The sequence below is a fragment of the Amborella trichopoda genome, chromosome 2 (assembly GCF_054954075.1).
Source record: "Amborella trichopoda isolate Santa Cruz 75 chromosome 2, AtrichopodaSantaCruz75HAP2 v2.0, whole genome shotgun sequence".
Taxonomy (NCBI): domain Eukaryota; kingdom Viridiplantae; phylum Streptophyta; class Magnoliopsida; order Amborellales; family Amborellaceae; genus Amborella; species Amborella trichopoda.
Window position 1 is genome coordinate 62,197,472 of NC_142337.1, and position 21,223 is coordinate 62,218,694.

The window sequence follows — 21,223 nt, forward strand, 5'->3', positions numbered from 1 at the left end:
TAAAAAATGGATATATGAGTAATAACGAAAACTTTGAAGCATTTTTATAATAATGATAAATATAACGGATATATACGTTATTTTCTCATAAAATATAATGTAATACTTTTTATTTTGAAAGTAGCTATTTGTGACTTGAGAAAGTGAATTACATCTCAAGAGGATATTGATTGCATAGGATTATGTTAAGAACTTCTCTTTTATTTTTATTTTTTCACTTGTGGAAAATATTCTATTAGAATTTGCTAACAAAATATTTGATTTCCTAAACACAGATCTGATTGCATAAAGGGTAGAAGATATCTATTCCTACCATCATTTTTTTAAAATAGTTGATTGGTGATTTTTCTCATTAAAGTTAGTTGCATGGTTGAGGAAGTACGAGACATATGATATACTCCCCAAACCCTATAACTTTATGGCTCATATTTAGAAGGACGTGGTTTTGTGTAAGGTTGTAACCATATTTATAAAAGTAAGATTGCGATGATCTACATTGTCTATTTTAATTGGATGTGTAGATTTTACGCATTTTTTAAAAAAGTGTTAAATCTACACTATCCAAAAAAAGAAAAAATCTATTAGGTTGCAACCTTAAAATATAGAATCACATATGCACCTCAAAAATCTATCGAAAATATTGTTTTAATGTAGAAAAAACCCTATAATCGATCATCTTGACATTGAGATGTATGAAAATGAAAAAAAAAGTTTTTGAGTCCCATAAATTATGCATCTTGCAACACATTATCTAGATCGTCCACTTTCAAGATTTTCATATATTTATAGATATACTTGATTTTAACTATTTTTAGAATTTAAAATTTTCTAATTAGGTATGAAAATAGATTTTAAGATAATGGTAAAAAAAATTTATAACAAAATTACATATTATGATAAAATTTTAAAGTACACTTTAATTGGATTGTTAAGATTGCAACCTTAATAGAAACCGCACCCTCTAAAAAAAATATATAGTACAAATTGTAATAAACTTATTTTTACTTAAAAATATTTATTGGGTAACGTGTAAGGTGTCAATCTGGTAATGTTGAAGCAAGACGCACCTTCACACCTCAAAACTATGTCGTAAGATCCAATTTCGGTGCCGAAAAGCCTTACGAGGTATGAAAAGGTGTGAAAATCTATTGGCCCCTAACTATGAAATTTAAAGCTCAAAAGATGATGTAAATCAAGTTGATTTATAAATAGTTAATTTTTTTACAAATGGACAAATCGATAATGCATTACAAGATGCATTATTTGTACTTCAAATCTTTTTTTGCCCTTTTCAACACTAATTAATTTGAGGGTGTTTTACCGTCGGGACGACTTTTTTTTTTAAGGGTTTTAGAGGTGTACTTTAGTATAAAATTGACACCTTGTATAATTGTTTCCCTTTTCTATTTGGGTGATGTTTGTATAAGGCGCCCACCCTATACTATAGAAGTAAGCTGCACCTCTAAAACTTGCTCAGAGATGTAGTTTTGGTATTTGAAATTTTATGATGACTTGAAAATATAAATTTTCCTATAGTTATGAAATTTAAAATTTCAAAAATAATACAATTTTAACATATCTATAAACACTTGCAAATCTTGAACATAGACGGTTCAAATGACTTGTTATAAGATGCACTATTTTTAATACTTGAAATTCTTTTCTCTCTTCATATCCATACCTCTAAGTCGAGATAATCAATTGGAAGGTTCTCCAATATTGAGACACTCTCTTCTAAAGGATTTTCGAGGTGCACCTTACTTCAATAATATAATCTACAACCTTAAATAAATTTTAGAAAAAATTTATATAATTTGAGGCCTAAATAATCAAATCAAGGTGCACATCAATAATTCACTAGAAGAGGCTGCTTACATATAGAAAAACCCCCAAATTGATCATCTAGACCTTGAGATGTATAAACATAAAAAAAAAAAAAAAAAAAAATTTGAAGTATGAAAAATACACATTTTGTAATACATTATATGGGCCATCAATTTTCAATATTTTCAAGTGTTTATAGATTTGTTCAATCTAATATTATTTTGAAAATATAAATTTCATATTAAAGATAAAAATAAGTTTTAGGCCAGCACAAAAAATTTTACTACTTAAAAACCATATTTCGACACTATTTAGGGGCATACCTTATTTGTTTAGAGCCTCAACTTTGTACAAAGTACACGCACAAATTCTTAACCTCTTCTCAAGGATAACTCATAACCACGACCTTTGATGTTCGAATAATAAAAAGTCCCCCTTTCCCGTTCCATTTGGCATAGGGGTAGCAACAGGTCGGGTTGGACCGGCCAGACCCAGGCCTAAGCCCGACTTAAAAATTAAAATGTCTATATATTTAATTATATTTCATACTCAAAAAATATTATCGGACTTGAACCCAACCGGGACCTGAATAGTGTTCGGGTCCAAGATTTGGACCCGGAACCGATCCGCCATGTCAAATTTTTAAACCCATACCCGGACTCGGATCGGGTCTACCCTTTGAGCACCGGGTTGGGTCCGGGTCCACTGCCACCACTAATTTGGCATTGTTAGTCCCCAATATCTCTCTCACACGCACACTACGTGGGTGCGAACCTGGAAACCTTGTCGAGGAAAAATGGCACCCGGCAACATCTTTGCAGTGGACCAAGCTTGAATGTTGCAATGAGATTGTGTAAACATACATCTTGTGATAACCATGCTTATTACAAGGGGGATTGCATAGCATAAGACCATTCATGAATGCTTGGATATGAGATCTAAAGTATGTATGGTAAATTTTATTCAAGACTTTGCGTTCAATTAATGACACATCCACAACCATTCAATTTCACATCTAACGATCAATAATCATTCTGGCCCCCGTATAACAAAAATAAATGGCCTCCCTATATACATTTCTCTTATGGGATTGTATACTATGAGACCATTTACCCTTATTACAAAAAGATCACAATCATTCTTAACCATTAAATATCAAACTGGATGGCTTCGAGTGCATCACAAACTTCTTGTCCATGACACTTACAACCACAAAATTTAAAATCTAACGGACAAAAGTAAAAGTAAATGGTCTCTTTCCATACGTTTCCTTTAAAAAATGTTGACCTTGCATATATACAGTTGCACATGGCAATTCAATACGTCGCCTAGGGACATTTGTTCCCCTAACACAACCATTGACTCACAAGCAACACTTACAAACTTGTGCCCAACCGACACGGAAAGAGTAAAGTGATGGTTTATCCATCAAGAACTTAAGAGATGTGATCATCATCTTTCCGTGAAGAAAACTGACATAAAGCGCAATGCTAACAAGTGAGAGAGAATGCTATATCATGATGCGTCAATCATTCAATGTCCAATGGTAACTCGTTTCAAGAATGAGGGAAAGATGCAGAGTTGCAGACAGATGAATAAGACTACCAACCAATTAGTGATACTCCATTGCTATCATTCACTAGGACAGAAGGATTCCTACATCCTCTCTAAACATTTCTCCTTATATATTAGGCAATCAAGGAAGGAAGAGTGCATAAAGCTAACATATTACAATATAACGAGAAACAGTGAGGGCTCTGAACGTATTGTCATCATTATTGCTGCATACAGCATGTGATCTTAAAATTACAAATATTCACTCAGCACTTACAGACAGTCCCATCCATTTTTCAAGGAGGGGATTCCCGCATTGATGGAAAAGCTGACCAAGAATATGAATTCTCGAGGCAGTGGAGATATGAGAAAAGAAGCCAATAGATAAATAATAAATTGAAACCAAACCAAAAATAATACAATGACACACCATGTCACCGCTGATTATGCTTGAGTTTGAGCCGCTTGGCCTTCCTCTCCCTCTCTCTTCTCTCTTCTTCTTCGATAAGTGCCAGCTCTCTCTCATCTTCCTCTTTCGCAATCTTCGCGCTACAGGATGATACAACATAAAATCACTAAATGCTCATCATACAAAGACGTAATGCATTTTCTATAATAAACTCCAAGTTAAAAGGAAACAAATGGAGAAATAAATCTACAATAATAATGATATTGGAACCATTCTTTAGAACTTTACATTCATGCTAATTTTCATCAAGAAATATATGCTTTAAATAAGTTCCATAAATTTTTGAATTACTTTTAAGCAGTTGAATTGCTTATCTGAAATAACCCATCATAATAATTCTGATTATTTATCACAGTTTATGTCAATTATCCATCACATATAGAAGTGATAAAGCAGCTGCCAATTCCTTTCATGCCTCAGAAAACTTAAAAATCATCCCACATTTATTTCTAGTGAAAATGACTTACCTCCTCCTCTCTTCTGCCTGGATACGGCTAAAGTCAACCTCCATGTCACTGTCATCATCATCAATATCTTTATATTTACCAGGATCATACCTGCAAACATGGATTTTTCATAAACAAATCAACTACATTGTCCACAGATGACCAAAATCCAGAAAATGGGGCTATACGAGCATGCAGAGTATCAGAACTCAAAAGTAACAGTATTACAATATTAATTGGAAAAGAAGATAACAAGGAAGGCTTACCGAAACATCTGTCTAATGAGATGAAGGGCATCCCCACCATCACCTTCATCTTCATCTGAATAACCATCTAGAGGCCTCTTCTTTGGCCGCGCTTGATGTGCAGGACGTGATGAAATACTCTTTGCAGGCTTTGCCTGTAATCAACAATATATTGTAGGACAATGTTTAACAAAAGTATCCTTGAAAAATGTTCACGTAAGTACAGACATCCCCTAAGAAATTTCATAAATTAATTAATCTTACCAGCAGGGAAACCACGTCCCAGATATCACTAATAAGTAACAAGAAGAACAATAAGACGAAATCAAATGAGTAACAAAAAGAACACATAAGATTTCATTAAAAATTAGGTGAAATTTGGACATAAAGGAGGTTCTTCAATGTAAATCACGATTAAGTTGCCCTATTAGGTTCTTTCATTGTACATTTCATTTCCTTATATTTTACAAGCTAAGCCAAAAGAATACTATTTACTTATAAACCACCAAAATTATTAATTTCAAAGGATTTATCATTTTAGTCTAAGGGTTTATTTTTTGTGGTCTTAAGTTCTTTTTAGGGAGTCTAGGATTTTTTATATTCTTTAGGATTTTTGAAGATGTTCAGAAAAATGGTTAGAATACTTATGAAATTACTTGTTTTATTTGGGGTAAAAGTATCATTACAAATTTTTTAAGTGAAGGGCTTATGAGGTATTTTTATAATATTTTAACTTAAGTGGGGGTAGTTTTGATCTTTTTTTAGTATAATGTAATAAAAAGACCTTAGGTTATAGGGTTTCTAACACTTTTAGGGCGTGAACAGTAAAAACATATTGTGAATAGTGCCAACAAGCTTATCAGAGTTTTGAGGTTACTTTTTTGTGCAAGGAAAGCCAGATCCACTCAAATCTGGCCTATTTTGATGGTTATTGAACAGTTTTGGTCTCTTTTTTCTAACTACAATTGGTATCAGAGCCTAGGTTTTCTTCAACAACAAAGCTAGGAATCTACAACAAGCCTAGCCGTCTAGGGTTTGCTGATTTTAGGCTAAGTTTTGCCAAATCAGCCTAGAACTTGCTGATTTCAACTAGGTTTTGTTGGTTATCTAGGGTTTGTGAATTCAGTGAACCTATGACAGCAAGAAGAAGTTGAGGCAAAGGTATTCATATGCCACCTTGTGATGAGCGAGATCAAGAGATAGAGGATCTGAGACAACAAGTTTACGAACTTACAAGGTGGCTTGCAGGCATCGATTGTGGGTGAGATGAAATTTTGCCATCCAAGATGATGTGGAGTACAACCCTTTTCACTATCATGCTTCGCGGGATGAGTCGAGTGAAAAGGAATACGATCGGAGGTATGGATGACACTCAAAATCCATAAATCTAAAAGTAGATATTCCTGATTTTGAAGGAAAGTCGCAGCCCGATGACTTTATAGGCTGGTTAAACACAATATAAATGGTCTTTGAATACAAGGATGTTCCAGAGAATAAAAAATAAATATTATTGAGATTAAATTGAAGAAAAGTGCTTCAGTATGGTGGGAACAACTGAGAGCAACACTAGAGAGAATGTGAAAGCCCAAAATTAATACTTGGGAGAAGATGAGAAAGAAACTAAAGGAAAAATACCTACCTGAAAATTATTTGCAGTCGTTATATTAAAAAATGCATGTGTTGCACCAAGGAGATAAGCCGATGGATGGATACAAAGATGACTTTCACCTTTTGACTGCCCGTAGTTATGTGATCGAGCGGAAGGAGCAGTCCATTGGCACGTATGTGAATGGTTTGTGCCAATCAATTCGAGATGTGGTAGTTTAGCAGTTGTATTGGACCTTAACGAGGTTTATAACCTTGCAACGAGGGTTGAAACTTAGCAAAAAAGACTCGTGCTCAGGTGCGAGGCAAGTGCAGGTGATGGGGGAAATAGGGCAGCAGCCAGTGGTGGCAATTTTGGAAGAAAAGACAGCGTGACTGGTGCCGGCTCAACATCTTGCACTGCTAGAACAGCCAACCAGCAAGGTGCCCTAGACCAAAAAGGAGTTGTTTCAGGAGTCGGGCAGCTCGAAAAGGGAGCCAATAGCAACATCAAGTGCAACAAGTATTTGCGAATCGGGCATGTCTCATCACAATGTCCAAAGCGCACGTTCATTAACCTTTATGAAGAGTTCTACAATGAAGACAATGAGCATTTCTTTGAAGGTGATCCCATCTATGATGAGCCAGTTGATGAAGAGGACCTGGAAGTGACCTATAATGTCATGGGAGGGCATTGGTGATCCGGCGCAGCAAGATTATACCCTAAGTAGTAGACAAGGCAAATAGGTTAAAACCGAAGAATTTCTCATCAATTTGCTTCCAAAATCAGCAAGGCCTTGATTGGGACTCTCCATTGGTCTTTGATGAGTGTTCAGATGAAAAGGGTAGTGATCCAATTTTTGAAGAAGAACCAAGTGCAAACAAGGAAGGTGACAATGGTCGAGATGAAGATGAAGAAATTTTGGAAGTGATTTGGTTAGTGAACTAAGGGTTGGAGATGGTTATCTTGTTGGTTTGTTCTAGGGATGAACCAAGGCCATTTCAGTAGGGTTTAATGGCTGTCCTGATGCGATTTCAGATAGTTAATGTGGCTGAATTTCAGCTAGTTAATGTGGCTAAACCGAGGGTACATATCATGGTTATTCAATCAACATATAATGACCCTCTCCTCGAGGGGTTCTCAAAAGTGTCTATGGATATATCAACTGATTGCAAAGACTCAGTTTTAGTGCACAGCCATTGTATTTTGACTAGTACAATAACCCACAAGTTCCAAGATGGTATTTACAATATTCAGATTGAAGAAAGTTGCAAAATGCTAATTTCATCTTAGCACACTTTAAAACTCGAGGACGAGTTTCCTCCAACCAAGGGATAATAATGGAGGAAAAAGCTATTATTATTATTGATATTTGTTTAATTTCAAAGGATTTATCTTTTTATTTTAGTCTTAGGGTTTATTTTTTAGGGTCTTAAGTTCTTTTTAGGCAAGTCGAGGATTTTTTATATTTTTTAGGATTTTAGGATATATTTAGAGAAGTGTTAGAATACTTACAGAATTATTGTTTTATCAGGGGTAAAAGTGACATTATGAATTTTCTTTTTAGTGAAGGGACTTATAAGGTATTTTTTAATGTTTCAACTTAACTGGGGGTAATTTTGGTCTTTTTCTAATCATAATGTAATAAATGGACTTGGATGTTAGGGTTTTTAACACTTTTGGGGTGTAAATAGTAAAAACAGATTGTGAATAGTTTTGGGGTTACTTTTTTGTGCAAAGAAAGCCAAATCCACTAAAATATGGCCTGTTTTGATAGTTAACTGTTTTTAGTCTTTTTTCTCTAATTTCCTGCATCAAAAATGCAATCAATGGATGCAAAAACAAATCCAAGCAAAGTATCAATCATCACCTTATGTTGAGATGATGTTGACGATCGTTTTGGTGCCACCTTAACAAGAGGCTTGTCCAGTACTTGAGGAGCCTTCTTAACAAGCTTTTCAGTGGATGATGGCTTCTTCAATAGGTGCGCCTTTTGTATGCCACCACTGTTGCCGGTGACCACAGAAAACAACTTCTTCTTCTCAACTGCTCGAGCTGAAGAAGCCTTTGTTGGTACTGGAGCCTTAGGTGAAAATTTCATACCATTAGGCCGAGGCACCTTCCCACCACTAGAAGAAGGAAACTTTGCACCATTAGGAGGCGGCAACTTGGAAACAACAGGCCGACCTGGCCCACTTCCGGCATTGTTACTGGGACGTTTCATTGCGTTAGAAGAGGAAGACTTCAAACCAGGACCCACTTTTGGAGGCCCAGTCTTAGCTTGCCTCTGTTGGTTCACAGAGACTATCTTCTTCTCCCTGTTATCAAGCTTTCTCCTTGGAGGCGATTGACTCAATTGAGCAGCTTTCAAATCAGCATAGACCTGTATAAGCCTTCTCCCCATAAAAATAAAAAGAAAGGGATGCAATTAAGAAAAGCGGGAAACAAGAGACAAAATGCAAGGCCACACCAGAAGAAGGCACCCAAACATTTCGGGGGACAAGCTCTTTTGGAGGTGAAGGAAGCTCTCCATCTCCTGACATTAGAAATGAGTAGTCTCTTGCATCCTTTAGCTTCTGTACTTTAAGTTTCATCTACAAAATCCAACCAAGAAAGGATTAGGCCAATTGTCCAGAAAATAAAAGGAAAATGCAAACAAAAAAAGACATACCTCATTAACAACCTTCAGACGCTGATCACGTTCACGAAATTTTCTCTCTGAAGTGGTAGAGGAAAGAGCCTTTTTATTCTGATTGGAAGTAGGTGAAAATCAGAACATGTTAAGAGGAGAAAAATGGTAAAGATCAATCAATGTTCAAGTAATTAATTATGATGGCTCAATACCTCTGATGAGGCTTTTGGAAGCTTAGCTGCCATATGTTCTGCCTCAAGCTTTGCACGGGTTTCTTCAATTACTCTACGAGCAATAACTGGTTGAGATGGGCCAAAGAAGGATCCAAAACTGCAAAAAAAATATTTCTTAACAAAGGTTGAATATTCTCATTTCTTGGAATGATAAAGAAGGAAGGCATGCACAGATGCATCAAAATTTGCATCCATGGATGAGCTTTCATGTGTATATATACATAGAGAAGATTCACTAACACCTCCAACCACAGTTGTGGGAAATCCACTTAAGACCCACCTAGCATTTTTTACATAAAATATGGGGTTTTCTATGTTTTGTTTGGGCCAACAAGCAGAAATTCAGCCTCTGATGTCCTGTCTCTTCTAAAGTTGGCCATGTCAAGCCAAAAGGCCAACTAGGTTGCCAAACTGGGGTAGCAGCATCAAGAAGTAATTTCCTTCCACAGTAGTTTTCCATTCATAGACAGAGCCAGGTAAAAAAGAAAAAGAAAAAAAAATCACCACAGGAATTATAGCTTCTTTTTTCTTTTCTTTTCTTTTCTTGTTTTCCGGGGTGAGGGGGGGGGGGGGTGGGTGGTGGTGGTTTCTATAATTCAGTTTCCATTGCTGTAAAAAGTGGAGTTAGGAGTGAAAGCATTTTATAACATGGAATAAAATGAATAGAAAATTTTGTATTAGGCACATGTACTTCTCATTAAAGCACAAAATACTTCTAGAAAGTGGGGACAAAAAGTAGGACATAAAAATAATCATACAGTAGGGAATTAAAAGCAGGATTCATTCATCAGAATTTGATAATAAAGGAAATTTATAAGAAGTATCATTGAACAAAGAATAGGTAATATTATAATAGTGTTTTTTTATAAATTTTACTACAGATCATTATAATATATTGATAAAATCACTAATCTTATTTTTTATGACTAGTTGAACTTGATGAAAAAATAAATTGAGATATAAAGACATAACACAATCTAGTTCTATAATTCCAACTGGAGAAATCTTACTATGGGTTGCTAAAAGGTCACGTCTTAATCGCCCAACATTAGATTGGCAAGCAAGGTATTTAACCTCATCAACCAAGCAGAGCATCAATAAATTGTTCCCTACATTGCACAGTGCATATGAACCTGCTCATCAATACAAGCTGGAGAAGGTGAAACTGCACCAGTCAGCATTGAGCGAATGCGATCTATCATAATTCCCATTAAATTGGGAAGTCTTCGTTTTACAATGCACAAAATAAAAAGAAGCCAAATGTAGCAGAAGCAATCATGGTAAAAGTAATTTCTACTTATTTACTGGTTCTCTGAAGCCTGGAAGGTGGAAATTGCAGTGGAAATTGCCCTCAGATTGTAAATACTTGGCCATTGGAGGAAGTTTTTACATTATAACCACCCGCAACTCCAGGCACCAACCTCAGCACACCCAACACCTTGGCACTGCCAAGAGTTCTACATTACACTGGTGAATAACTTTGAAAACCATATACTCTATAGAGATAATAGAGATATCTAGCTCCTTTTATAAAATAAATAAGCCAGTTTTGTGAGAGGCAAACAATATGTATCAGAGCTCTCTGATTAGGTGTTTGCTACATATGATCACCAAGAGAAGTCCTGCCACATTTTAAAAAGTAGACTATCATATTAAGGTAATGGGTTTCCAACTCATAAAAGAGCTTGAATGTTATATCCATCAAACCATACACATGGTGCTTCTGGGTATATCCTAGATTACCTGGATTAACAAATTGCGTATGCTTTTGGAAAACCAATTCTTGGATGGTGTGCTTTAACCCAAAACAAGCTTTATGGGAAATATTAAACCTGGGTCTTGAGAGAGAAAAAGCTTACTAAACAGCCTTTGTTTCTGGAGGACCTGGGTTTTATAAAAACAAGTGAAATTTTACCCAGGATCCAAAAAATCATAGATAGTTATGTAAAGTTTTAAATAATCGTAATAAGTATAATTGTATGAGAATAGGCAATAAAAAGAGAGAAAGTAGACTTAGGTGGTTTGGTCATGTGCAGCGTCGATCTAAAACAGCACCAGTTAATAGGGGTGATTTGGTTTATGTGGAAAGCTCTAAAAGGACAAGGGGAAGGCCCTAAAGGATAGGGATGGAACGAGTGAGAAAAGATGTGGTGACTAAGGGTAGGGCCCTTGATAGAGTGAAAGGCGAAACCAGATCTGTGTAGCCGACCCCAAATAGTTGGGCAAGGCTTGGATGATGATGATGATAAAGTATGACTGTATGAGAATCATTTAAAGGAAAAAGATAAACATAGATTCATCTATATGGTAATGCTTTCTCTACATTTTAGGCTAATCAGTTTCCATCGAATACCTATTCTTTGCCAAATTGTTCAGCCATTTCTTTCCTCCTGATTTCTAGCTAAATTAAATCACACAATAATTCACTCATAACATGGAGTCAGCGAACAAAGCAATCAGAATTAAATGAAGAGATGGAGCTCACTTGTCTTTAGGGAGGGTTCTCTTCATCTCTTGTGAAAGGCCAACCGCAGCATTTGTTTCCTTCTTCATTTGTTGCCGAATCATTTCCTTCAACTTTTCCCTCCTATCAATATATTCCATTTGTTCCTTGGCTATCTGAGGATCTTCTTCCTCTTCTTCCTGAGCTGCCTCCTCATATTCGATTTGTTCGCCCTCTTGGTCCTCTTCATCATCTTCGTATTCATCGAGATCTCTAGAGTAATCTCTGTGGTTCTTATGTGAATCCTACAAAAGGAATGATTTTAAGATCCAAAACACAAGTATGAAAAAATTAATCAATTGAGTCAAAAATGCAATATAACTGTCAAAAAAACAAATAACTCACATTGCAAAAGAAAAAAAGAACTATATTTCAGTATATATCAATAGAATACTTACGATCCGATCGTGTCCCCGCATAGTCAATAAATTTCTAAGAAGCTCACCATGGATTGTGGAACAAAATAAGGAAATGATAGAACCTGAAAGTTCCAACGCAAAAAGTCTTTCAGAGGGATCCAAATAAAAACAAAAGGCATGAAGCAATGCTCCACACTGGACTATGTAAGAATACAATGACAAAGCAACAATATCAACAATCGATGTTCATAAATAAATCTTAAGAGCAAATTTTAAATAAAGCACATATTACACTGTTATACTTGACAAACATAAGGTACATGATATTTCTCTTTTCTGGTGAATAATGGTCTAAATTATAAACTACAAGGCATCAGTCCTAAAGAAGAAAGAACATATCGACCTAAAATTCATTGTATTTTTCTGGATAAATTTCCACGTTCAGATAACATAGAGAAGCATAAACTATTTTCTATTCCTTGCATACATTAACAAGAAATTTTATTATGTGAATATCTGCCCTATTAGGATTTCAGAATAACATTTTGGCTAGATTAGGTGGGACATGGGCCTTGTTGCCTATGTTCCAACTAAAACTCAACGCATACTATACAAATGATATCATATACATCTCAATTTTCAGAACATAATTCAAAATAATAGCATTTTGAGGAAACACTAGAATGGAGACTTCATCAGTATTTAACATCAAAACAAAAGACGCCTAAATACTTCGACAGAGGCATTACATATGGCCATGGAGAACTAAATATACAATGCAAGCTTAAAGTAACTCAATATCATGATTAATCTAGATAAAATTATTACTAGCGCTACAACTCAAAAACACAAATAGAAACCATTAACTGATGAAGTTTTGAAATAGTTACTGATGCCTTAGATTATTTACAATATCCCTACCATCTATTTGAATTTGAAACACGAATTTTGGAAACAACAACTGGATATTAGTTCGTAAAATCAATTCAACCTAATGCAAAGGATTAAACCCTATGTATTCTCGGGAATCATTGTCAAAGTACAGCTACAATCCAACATATATAGAAGACCCAAAATTCAACAGTTATTTGCATCGAATTACATAGAAAGAATCGCTACTTTCACTGTCTATAGGAAATTAAAATTCAAAACAATAAAAAATAAAGCAAACAGAGTGATCAGACGGAATTTATTTAAAGAGAAAACTGATAAGAAAGAAGAAAAAATCTTAATTTTTATTCAAATAAAGAAAACCCTAATTCTTTCTCTAGAATGCAAACCCTAACTAAAAGAAAATCTCCCTAATTTTTATTCAAATAAAGAAAATCGTAATTCTTTCTCTTGAATGCAAACCCTAACTAAAAATAAAGCAAACACCACTCTTCATCAGAACAATACTCATCAAACAACAGTTAACAGTCTCAAAAAAATGACTCATCAGACAATGATTTAACATTAAAAAAATCAAAAAGAAAATATGAGATATTCACCCTACATATAAACATTCATCCAATTCCTAAATTTATCAAAATGCTAAAGTTAAGAATTTCTGACCAATTTTTATTCTCCTGAATTCACATAAAATTAGAATTAACTGCACATCGGGCTAGAATTTTGTTCAAAAAGAATAAAATAAATAAAATGGCATCAAGATTAAAGAGGAAAACTAAAACAACTGAGTATCTTCAATCATCAAAGGGGCACAAACTGTGGTGCAAAGACAAGAAAATGGTGATCGGACCGAATCTTAGCAGCAAAGAAAACAAGGTGTCAATATGAGCAGCTTGGAGGGATAGAGGAGTTGAGTGATAAAATAGGGTTCCAAAAAGCCTGGTCGAAGAAGTAAATCGGACCTTTTATATACGTACAATTACTAAATGTTGTCTTTTGGCAAAAAGAAGTGCTTCTAGTCTCCTTTTTCTCTATATTGCAAGAGAAGAATATTGATCCTTTTTAGTGGAAAGCGTGTTGTCTGCCGGAGGATGCAATCCTACATTATTGTTCCTTGAGTGACACATCAAACATCCATCATGAGGATGGAGGTAAAAAGATGTCGTCTCACAAAAAAATAATATTGATCGTCTAAAATATTTTCAAAAATATTATTTTTAATTTCTAAATTTTATTTATTTATTACATATTAATGATCCCCAAGGTAGAGATTATATACGGAAAAGGTTTGTATAAGCCTCCCATCTTATACTATACAAGTAAGGCACATCTATAAATTTTGCCAAATGATGTAGTTTGGCTGTCGGAATTCTTATGATGGCTTGAAAATCTATGTTCAACTCTAATTATGAAATTTAAAATTCTAAAAACAGTGCATATTGAGCAGGTCTATAAGCACTTGAAAATCTTGAAAATAGACAGTCCATGACTTGTTACAAGATGCACTATTTTTAGGACTTAGAATTTCTTTTCTTTTTTTTCTTTATATCTATATACACTTGGAAGGTTTTTTTATTCTAGATTTTTTAACTGCACCTTACTTCCATAGAATAAGGTTGCAACCTTATATGAAAGTTTTCCATCATATATTCCTAAAAAATTAGTCCAAAATCCATCAAAAAAATGAATCATTGGAGAGAGGGTGCATATCTACTATGTCCCTTTTTAATATGGAGAGGGTTTCTACGATCGTACAACTCACATTTACATGTGCAGCGCCCCATAAAATCATGGATTTTATAGTAATTAACGTGTACATACCTCTAAAAGTACCATTATTTTAAAAAGTTCACTTTTTTAACGTTGTTATACTCATACCAGATTTGTTTGCCATTTTCCTAAAATAACAAAAATGCCTATAATTTGGATTTTGAAGATCCGAACTTTATCAAAGTCCCTTAAGGTACCTTCTAGGGCCAAAAATACTAGGAACCTCTAAAGAACAAAAACTTCGGATTTTCACAATGCAAAGTTTTCTTTTTTTATCAAGGAACAACATTGGATATTCAAATTCCAAATTTTTGGTTGAAAGATGATACAAAAAAAGAGTTCGACAATACAAAAACAACGTTGGATTTTCTATATTTGAGGTTTGTTTGTTGAACGACAATACACAAACAACTCAGGGTTCTAAAAATCAGAAGTTTTTCTTTTGAAGGAAGGCCACTTTGAATACTTTGGAGTTTGGATTATCATAGTCCGAAGCTAGGGTATTTTAGGAAGCGAATTCAAAAATGGAGAAAATGGGGATGAATGCGAGATTTGTAAAACATTAGTTGTAAGGGAATTTTGCAATTATGGTTAATAAAAAGGATATTTATGAAATTTCTCTAGATTTTAAAAGGAAAAAGTTTCTATAAGGTTGCCTATGCTATAGAAGTAAGGTGCCCCTAAAAAATCTAGTAGATAAAGGTGTTCCAGAGTTGGAAAACCTTCCAATTGATCATCTTGACCTCGAGATGTATGGACGCAAAGAAAAATAACAATTTTAAGCCCTAAAAATAATGCATCTTGTAAAAAGTTATTCGGGTCATCTATTCAAGTGTTTCTAGATTTGCTCGATCTGCACCATTTTTAGAATTTTAAATTTCATAAATAGGGCTAAACATATATTTTTAAGTCATTGTAAGGTTCCCGACCCCCGAACTACATCCTCTGGTAAAATTTAGATGCGCTCCTTACTTGTATAGAACAAGGTTGCGACCTTCTACTATATAAGTAAGGTGCACCTATAAGTTTTTCTAGAAGATGTAGTTCCGATGTCGAAAACCTCACAATAGCTTGAAAATCTATATTCAACCCTAATTATGAGATTTAAAATTTCAAAAACAGTGTAGATCAAGCAAACCTATGAAATTGAAAATCTTTAAAATAGACGGTCCATATAACTTGCTACAAGATGCATTATTCTTAGGACTTGAAAAAAAAAAAAATTCTTTATATCCATACATCTCGAAGTCAATATGATAAATTGGAAAGTTTTACAACTTCCGGATACTCTTTTCTATTGGATTTTCGAATTGCACTATATTTCTACAGTACAAGGTTGCAACCTTATAAACTTCTTCCAATTGGCAAAATAAGAGCCCAAAAAAATTGTACAATCCCTCTACCATAAAAGAGGAAAACTAGGCTTTTTTATAAACATAAAATTACTAAAAAGGTATGGTTTGCATAAGGTTGCGACCTTAGCAATCATAGTAAGGTGCACTTCCAAACTTTGACATAAGAAGCAATTTTGATGTCAAAAATTCTTAAGATGGTGTGACAATCTATTTTCATCTCGAGCTATAAAATTTTAAACTCCAAAAATGGTTCGAATCAAGCAGATCCATAAAAATATGAAAATCATGAAAATGGTCAGTCCAAACAATGTATTGTAAGACGTACTACTTTTGGGACTTGAAATCTTCTTTACTCCATATCCATACATCTCGATGTCGAGATGTTAAATTAGAGATGTGTTTCCTACATGAAAACAACCTTTTTTGAGAGATTTTGGGGTGCATCTTAATATTACATTTTAATGTGTCAACTTTATATAGACTTTTTCCTTATTAAAATACCCTAAAAAAACCAGCACAAATCCCTCTTTACTCTTTATTGTGAAAGATCCCTAAACATGGCTCTTACCGTTTTTAATGTCATGTCAGAAGTTCAAGCTTTTCAAGAAGCCCTTGAAATTTTCTAAAATGATTGTTTTTAATTTGACCTATGTTTCTTTTAGATCCTTTTTTTTTCTTGTGGAAACATCTGTTTATCACTTTCTATTTATATAAGGTTGCAATTTTATACTATAGAAGTAAGGTGCACCTCAAAAACTTAGTAAAAAAGAGTGTTTCGAAGTTGGCATACCTTCCAATTGATCATCACCACAACAAGATGTATGGTCTAAAGAAAAAAACGAACTTCAAGTGCTAAAAATAGTACATCTTGTAACAAGTTATCTGGACCGTCTACTTTTATGTTCTTCAAGTGTGTATAAATTTCCTTAATTTGCACTATTTTTAAAATTTCAAATTTCACAATTACGGTTGAACATGGATTTTCAAGCCATCACAAAGTTTTCGATACCAAAATTACATATTCCAACAAAACATGGATTTTCAAGCCATCACAAAGTTTTCGATACCAAAACTAGATCTTCTGACAAAAGTTAGAGGTATGCATTATTTGTAAACGAAACCACGCATACACCAAAAAATGAAGTGCATAAAAATTCTACAAAGAAAATTCTTAATGAAGAAATATTCAGTATATAGGATGACTGACCACCTCTCAAACTTGCAGACCTTCTCTCTAGCCACGCCTCACTATAAAAGTGGCAAACCACACAACAAGGATCTCTAGGACAACCTCTGTCTCGTGGCAAGGCCTCCAAGTAATGCTTCTCACATAGACCTAATGTGATAGCCCCACTAAAATGCCTCATGTAATACCTAACTATATATATTGGGGAATGATTTCATGAAATTGTGTCATTGTGATATAAAGAAACCACACTTCTAGAAAACCATATTTGTGGCATTTGTATGACCCCAAATTTTGCACAGACACTCTCTTCATCCTAATGATCAATTTCAAAAAATAAAATAAAATTCAATTTGCACCTTACATATGGTCAAAATAAGTCCTCTCCAACAATGAATCCAAACCGTTCATTTGGTGAATTTCAAGATCTAGGCATTTACAAATTCAAAATAATTTTATTTTTTTATATTGTTAATCTAATGATAATAGAGCTATATAAAAAACTTGGAAAAAAAAAATCCTTCAAAGGCTTAGATCTAAGCATCTCACTAAAATGAACGGTCTATATTAATTCGGCTAAAACATAGTTTCTAGGAAGTGGTTTCCAATTTTTCCTTTTTTGTAACTGTTCACTAGAATGAAAAGAGTGTATAATTAAAAATTGGGATCGATCGAATAGCCCTAACATGGTTTTTAAAGATTGATTTATTATATCACTATATAAATTGCTGTATGAAATCACTGCCCATGTCTATTATAGCACTACCGATCGTTATCACCCTAATCCTAAACAACCTTTAATTCTATCACATTTAACCCATTCCTAAACATATGCCTAGTCCTATTAGAACTCTTAATAAATAGAATTTAATTCCTATTGCACATCTTCTTGGACTCCTATCCTCACAAGAATCTCATCTTCAATTGATTAATTATTTTTAGCAATCCTTTTTTGGGTTTCCATTAGGTAACTAGTGCTATTAGAACTCTTAATAAATAGAATTTAATTCCTATAGCATATCTTCTTTGACTCCTATCCTCACAAGAATCTCCTCTTCAATTGGTTAATTACTTTCAGTAGTCCTCTTTTGGGCTTCCATTAGGTGTATTTTTTTTTCCATTATTCACCCATTGGGTATCACGAAATTGATATTTGTTATTTATAATGAAATGATATCTTATGGGGGGGTATGTTGCTTGTTTTGTTTTTCATATGTGTGAGGGTGTCAGGATTGTCTCTTACGAGACTATAGTACTATGATGGTATTGTAATCCAAGCCAAATGAAAATCAGGCATCCTTTGAATGCTCTAAATTCTTTTATGCCCTGGTACTTCCAAATGATCTAGTTCATTTATAATGTATTTGTGGGTCAGAATTCAGATTCCCTTATTTTTTGGCAAAATTGAAGATAAGACAAATTCCATTCTCATTAGCTAGGCAACGATGTCTTTTCATCTGCTTGCTAGGAAAGTCACCACACAGTGGAAACACAAAATTAATATAAGGATCAGACAGAGATTACGTATCTCTGAAAAAACTAGTGTACCCTTATATAGATTTGCTTAACTTATGCTTTTTAATTTTTAGCGAATGATGCTCGTAATCTCAAGCCAATCTATTAACTACTTGAATATAAAGCTTGTGAATCTTCGAGCCTTGATGGAGCTCGTCTGAGGAAAATCAAGGTTGATGACATCTCTTATATGAAGAAGGAAGATATCTCTTTTAGAGAGAAGAAATTATGAAAAAGTGGCTTGTGGGAGAGTAATAAAGCAGTGGGAGAGAAAATAATGGAGCAGCACATGTGGAATATAGAAAAATAATGGAGTTTGGCACATCTGTAAAGCTCTTGTTACAAATGCATACATACAGTCAACATTTTTCCCAAAAAAATGGCAATATATATTCATGAAATTAACAAGGAAATCTTCACATAAACTTGAACATCTAATATGGAAAGGAAGCAACACAAAACCTCAAATTATGCAGCCACGTAATAGTAAACCAAGAGAATGCAATACTCTAACAACGTATTTATAAACACACTAAAACGCAGAAACACTCTTCTGACAACAGAGATTGAATAGACCAACTAAATTTCATGTGATATATTAGAAAAATTTCATGGTCAGGTCTGCATCAACCCTTTTGACGCCTAACAACATATAAAACTTATCTTACAAAACAGTAAATTGGAAGGAGGATGCAAAGTTTCAACATAGAAGATAGTTTGCATCATTGAATGATTCGATTCATTAATATTGGGATCCGAATCTTGTATCAAGCCGACCCCTAATAATTGAGATAAGGGTTAGATGATGACGATGATGGCATACCTTGTATCAATGAAATGGAGATAAAGGAGGCAACATTTCGAGATAGACTTTAGACAATTCAATAGTTGGTCTCATCCTTTCGAGGTAATATTGGGAAACAAGGGACATACCATCAAGTTTCTGCAACTTATTTCGAACAGCTGATTACGCAACCACTACACTTCATCAACCATGAATTCTGTCTGCAAAAAAACCAATGGATTCAAAATTTTGCATGAAGGGAAAAGTTGAAACTACTCTGCAAAATTTTGTGGTCCAAATTTCACCTGATTCCTTTTACTGATACCCATAAATTTATTAATACTTTATCAGAATTTTCCCCAAATTTATTCCCCCATAAATTGAGGAGTGCTTCCAGCTTTCTTGTAGACTTCAAAACTCCTGAACTATGAAATACTAATTTACCTTTCACTGAATGGCCTAAAGTAAATGGATTAAGCCCCATAACAACAATACCACGATTCAAACTTCAAGAATATCTCAACAAATTCAATCAAATTTAACCATTCATTTTTCATGGAGTTCACTATGAAGTTTGGATACATTTTCTCATGGATTTCAACCCAAACTTTCAGTAATTTCCAGTAAAATGTAACAGATTCTCTACCCAATTTCACTTAAACTATGCCTAATATTACACTTACCAACATCGCAAACAGAAGGAGATAGAAAGCAACAACAACAAAAAAAAAAAACAGATACCTTAATTTCTTAACAAATATTCCCCAAAAAGAAAAAAAAACAAAAACCCTAAGCGTTAATCTTACCAGTTGATTTCTCTGGGGAGAATTCGTATTAGATGTTGCTGAATCCATGAAAGGATAAGCTTTCAAAGGCTCAAATCCTCCAAAAATTGAGAAAAAATCTCTTAATTTACCTGTTTTTTAACGCAGTAACCCTAAATTTGGAGGAGGTTTTCTATTATTCGAATTCGAGGATAGAAAAGATGAAGAGAGAGAAACTAAAGCACGCGCGGCTGGTGCAGCAGTTGATGTTGCCACCCTAAAACATTTGCATATATTATCGGGCTACGCCTCAAAACGTTACAGCCCCCAATCCACTGCAACTTTCTTTAGGTAAACAGAAAAATAGGAGAGCTCCGGTTCAGTTTTACGGCTTGGGCGTGTTTGATTTTTGGAATTCGTGGTTTTGGAACTGAATATTTCTATTAACTTTCCTGTTTGATAATGGGGGTAAAAGATGGAAATTGCCATTTATACTAGGGATCAAGGAACTTGGGGTATCTATTTTATAAAAAAATATATGTGGAAGAAACGTATATAAGGGCGAGGTTCTAACCAATCAAATTAAGATGCACCTCAAAAATTCATTAGAAGAGATTGTTTCAATACTCAAAAATTCTCAAATTGATGATCTCAACGTCAAGATGTACGGATATACAAAAAGAAAAAAAGTTTCTAAGTCTTGGAAATAGTACATATTGTAATGCATATTTAGACTTTCAATTTTCAAGATTTTCGAATGTTTATAGATCAGTTCAATCTATACTATTTTTAAAGCTATAAATTCAAATGTTTATATATCTGCTCAATCTATACTATTTTTAAAACTTTCAATTTTATAATTAGAGATGTCCAGTATTAAAACAACATTTTTCGATACTAATTGAAGGTGCGCTTTACTTTGATAGTTTCGAGTATTGTCTTATATAAATCATACCAATTTTTAAAATGAAATAGTTTAGATAAGGATGTAACCTTATAATGTAGAACTACAAATGCACGCAAAAAATTCATCAGAAAAAGGTAGTTTTAATGTTGAAAAACCCTTTGATTGATTATCTCAACATCGAGATGTATGACCATAAAAAAT

The 21,223-nt window shown here is 34.0% G+C and overlaps 1 protein-coding gene across 24 annotated transcripts; it reads right to left on the reverse strand.

Annotated features, from left to right (window-relative positions):
• Positions 1-3,577: 3,577 nt before the first annotated feature.
• On the reverse strand, positions 3,578-20,459 carry LOC18445250 (uncharacterized). Of its 24 annotated transcripts, XR_016050010.1 has the most exons (14): positions 20,158-20,459; positions 19,391-19,572; positions 11,890-11,972; positions 11,474-11,736; positions 8,968-9,085; positions 8,795-8,872; positions 8,594-8,717; positions 7,994-8,487; positions 6,701-6,845; positions 6,178-6,571; positions 5,773-5,981; positions 4,560-4,693; positions 4,315-4,404; positions 3,578-3,927 (listed from the first exon to the last, which is right to left on the reverse strand). XR_016050010.1 is itself a non-coding variant. In XM_088859265.1 (12 exons), the coding sequence occupies exons 6-12, from the start codon at positions 8,998-9,000 to the stop codon at positions 3,813-3,815; spliced, it is 1,068 nt and encodes a 355-aa protein (XP_088715391.1). In that variant the 5' UTR covers positions 9,001-9,085; positions 9,999-10,138; positions 11,474-11,736; positions 11,890-11,972; positions 19,501-19,572; positions 20,158-20,459; the 3' UTR covers positions 3,578-3,812. The 24 variants fall into 24 exon arrangements, 17 of the variants coding, with proteins under 17 accessions (XP_088715391.1, XP_088715390.1, XP_088715396.1 ...); XR_016050013.1 differs by lacking the exon at positions 6,701-6,845 and having other exon boundaries at positions 7,994-8,506; XM_088859265.1 differs by lacking the exons at positions 5,773-5,981; positions 6,178-6,571; positions 6,701-6,845 and adding an exon at positions 9,999-10,138 and having other exon boundaries at positions 19,501-19,572.
• Positions 20,460-21,223: the final 764 nt, after the last annotated feature.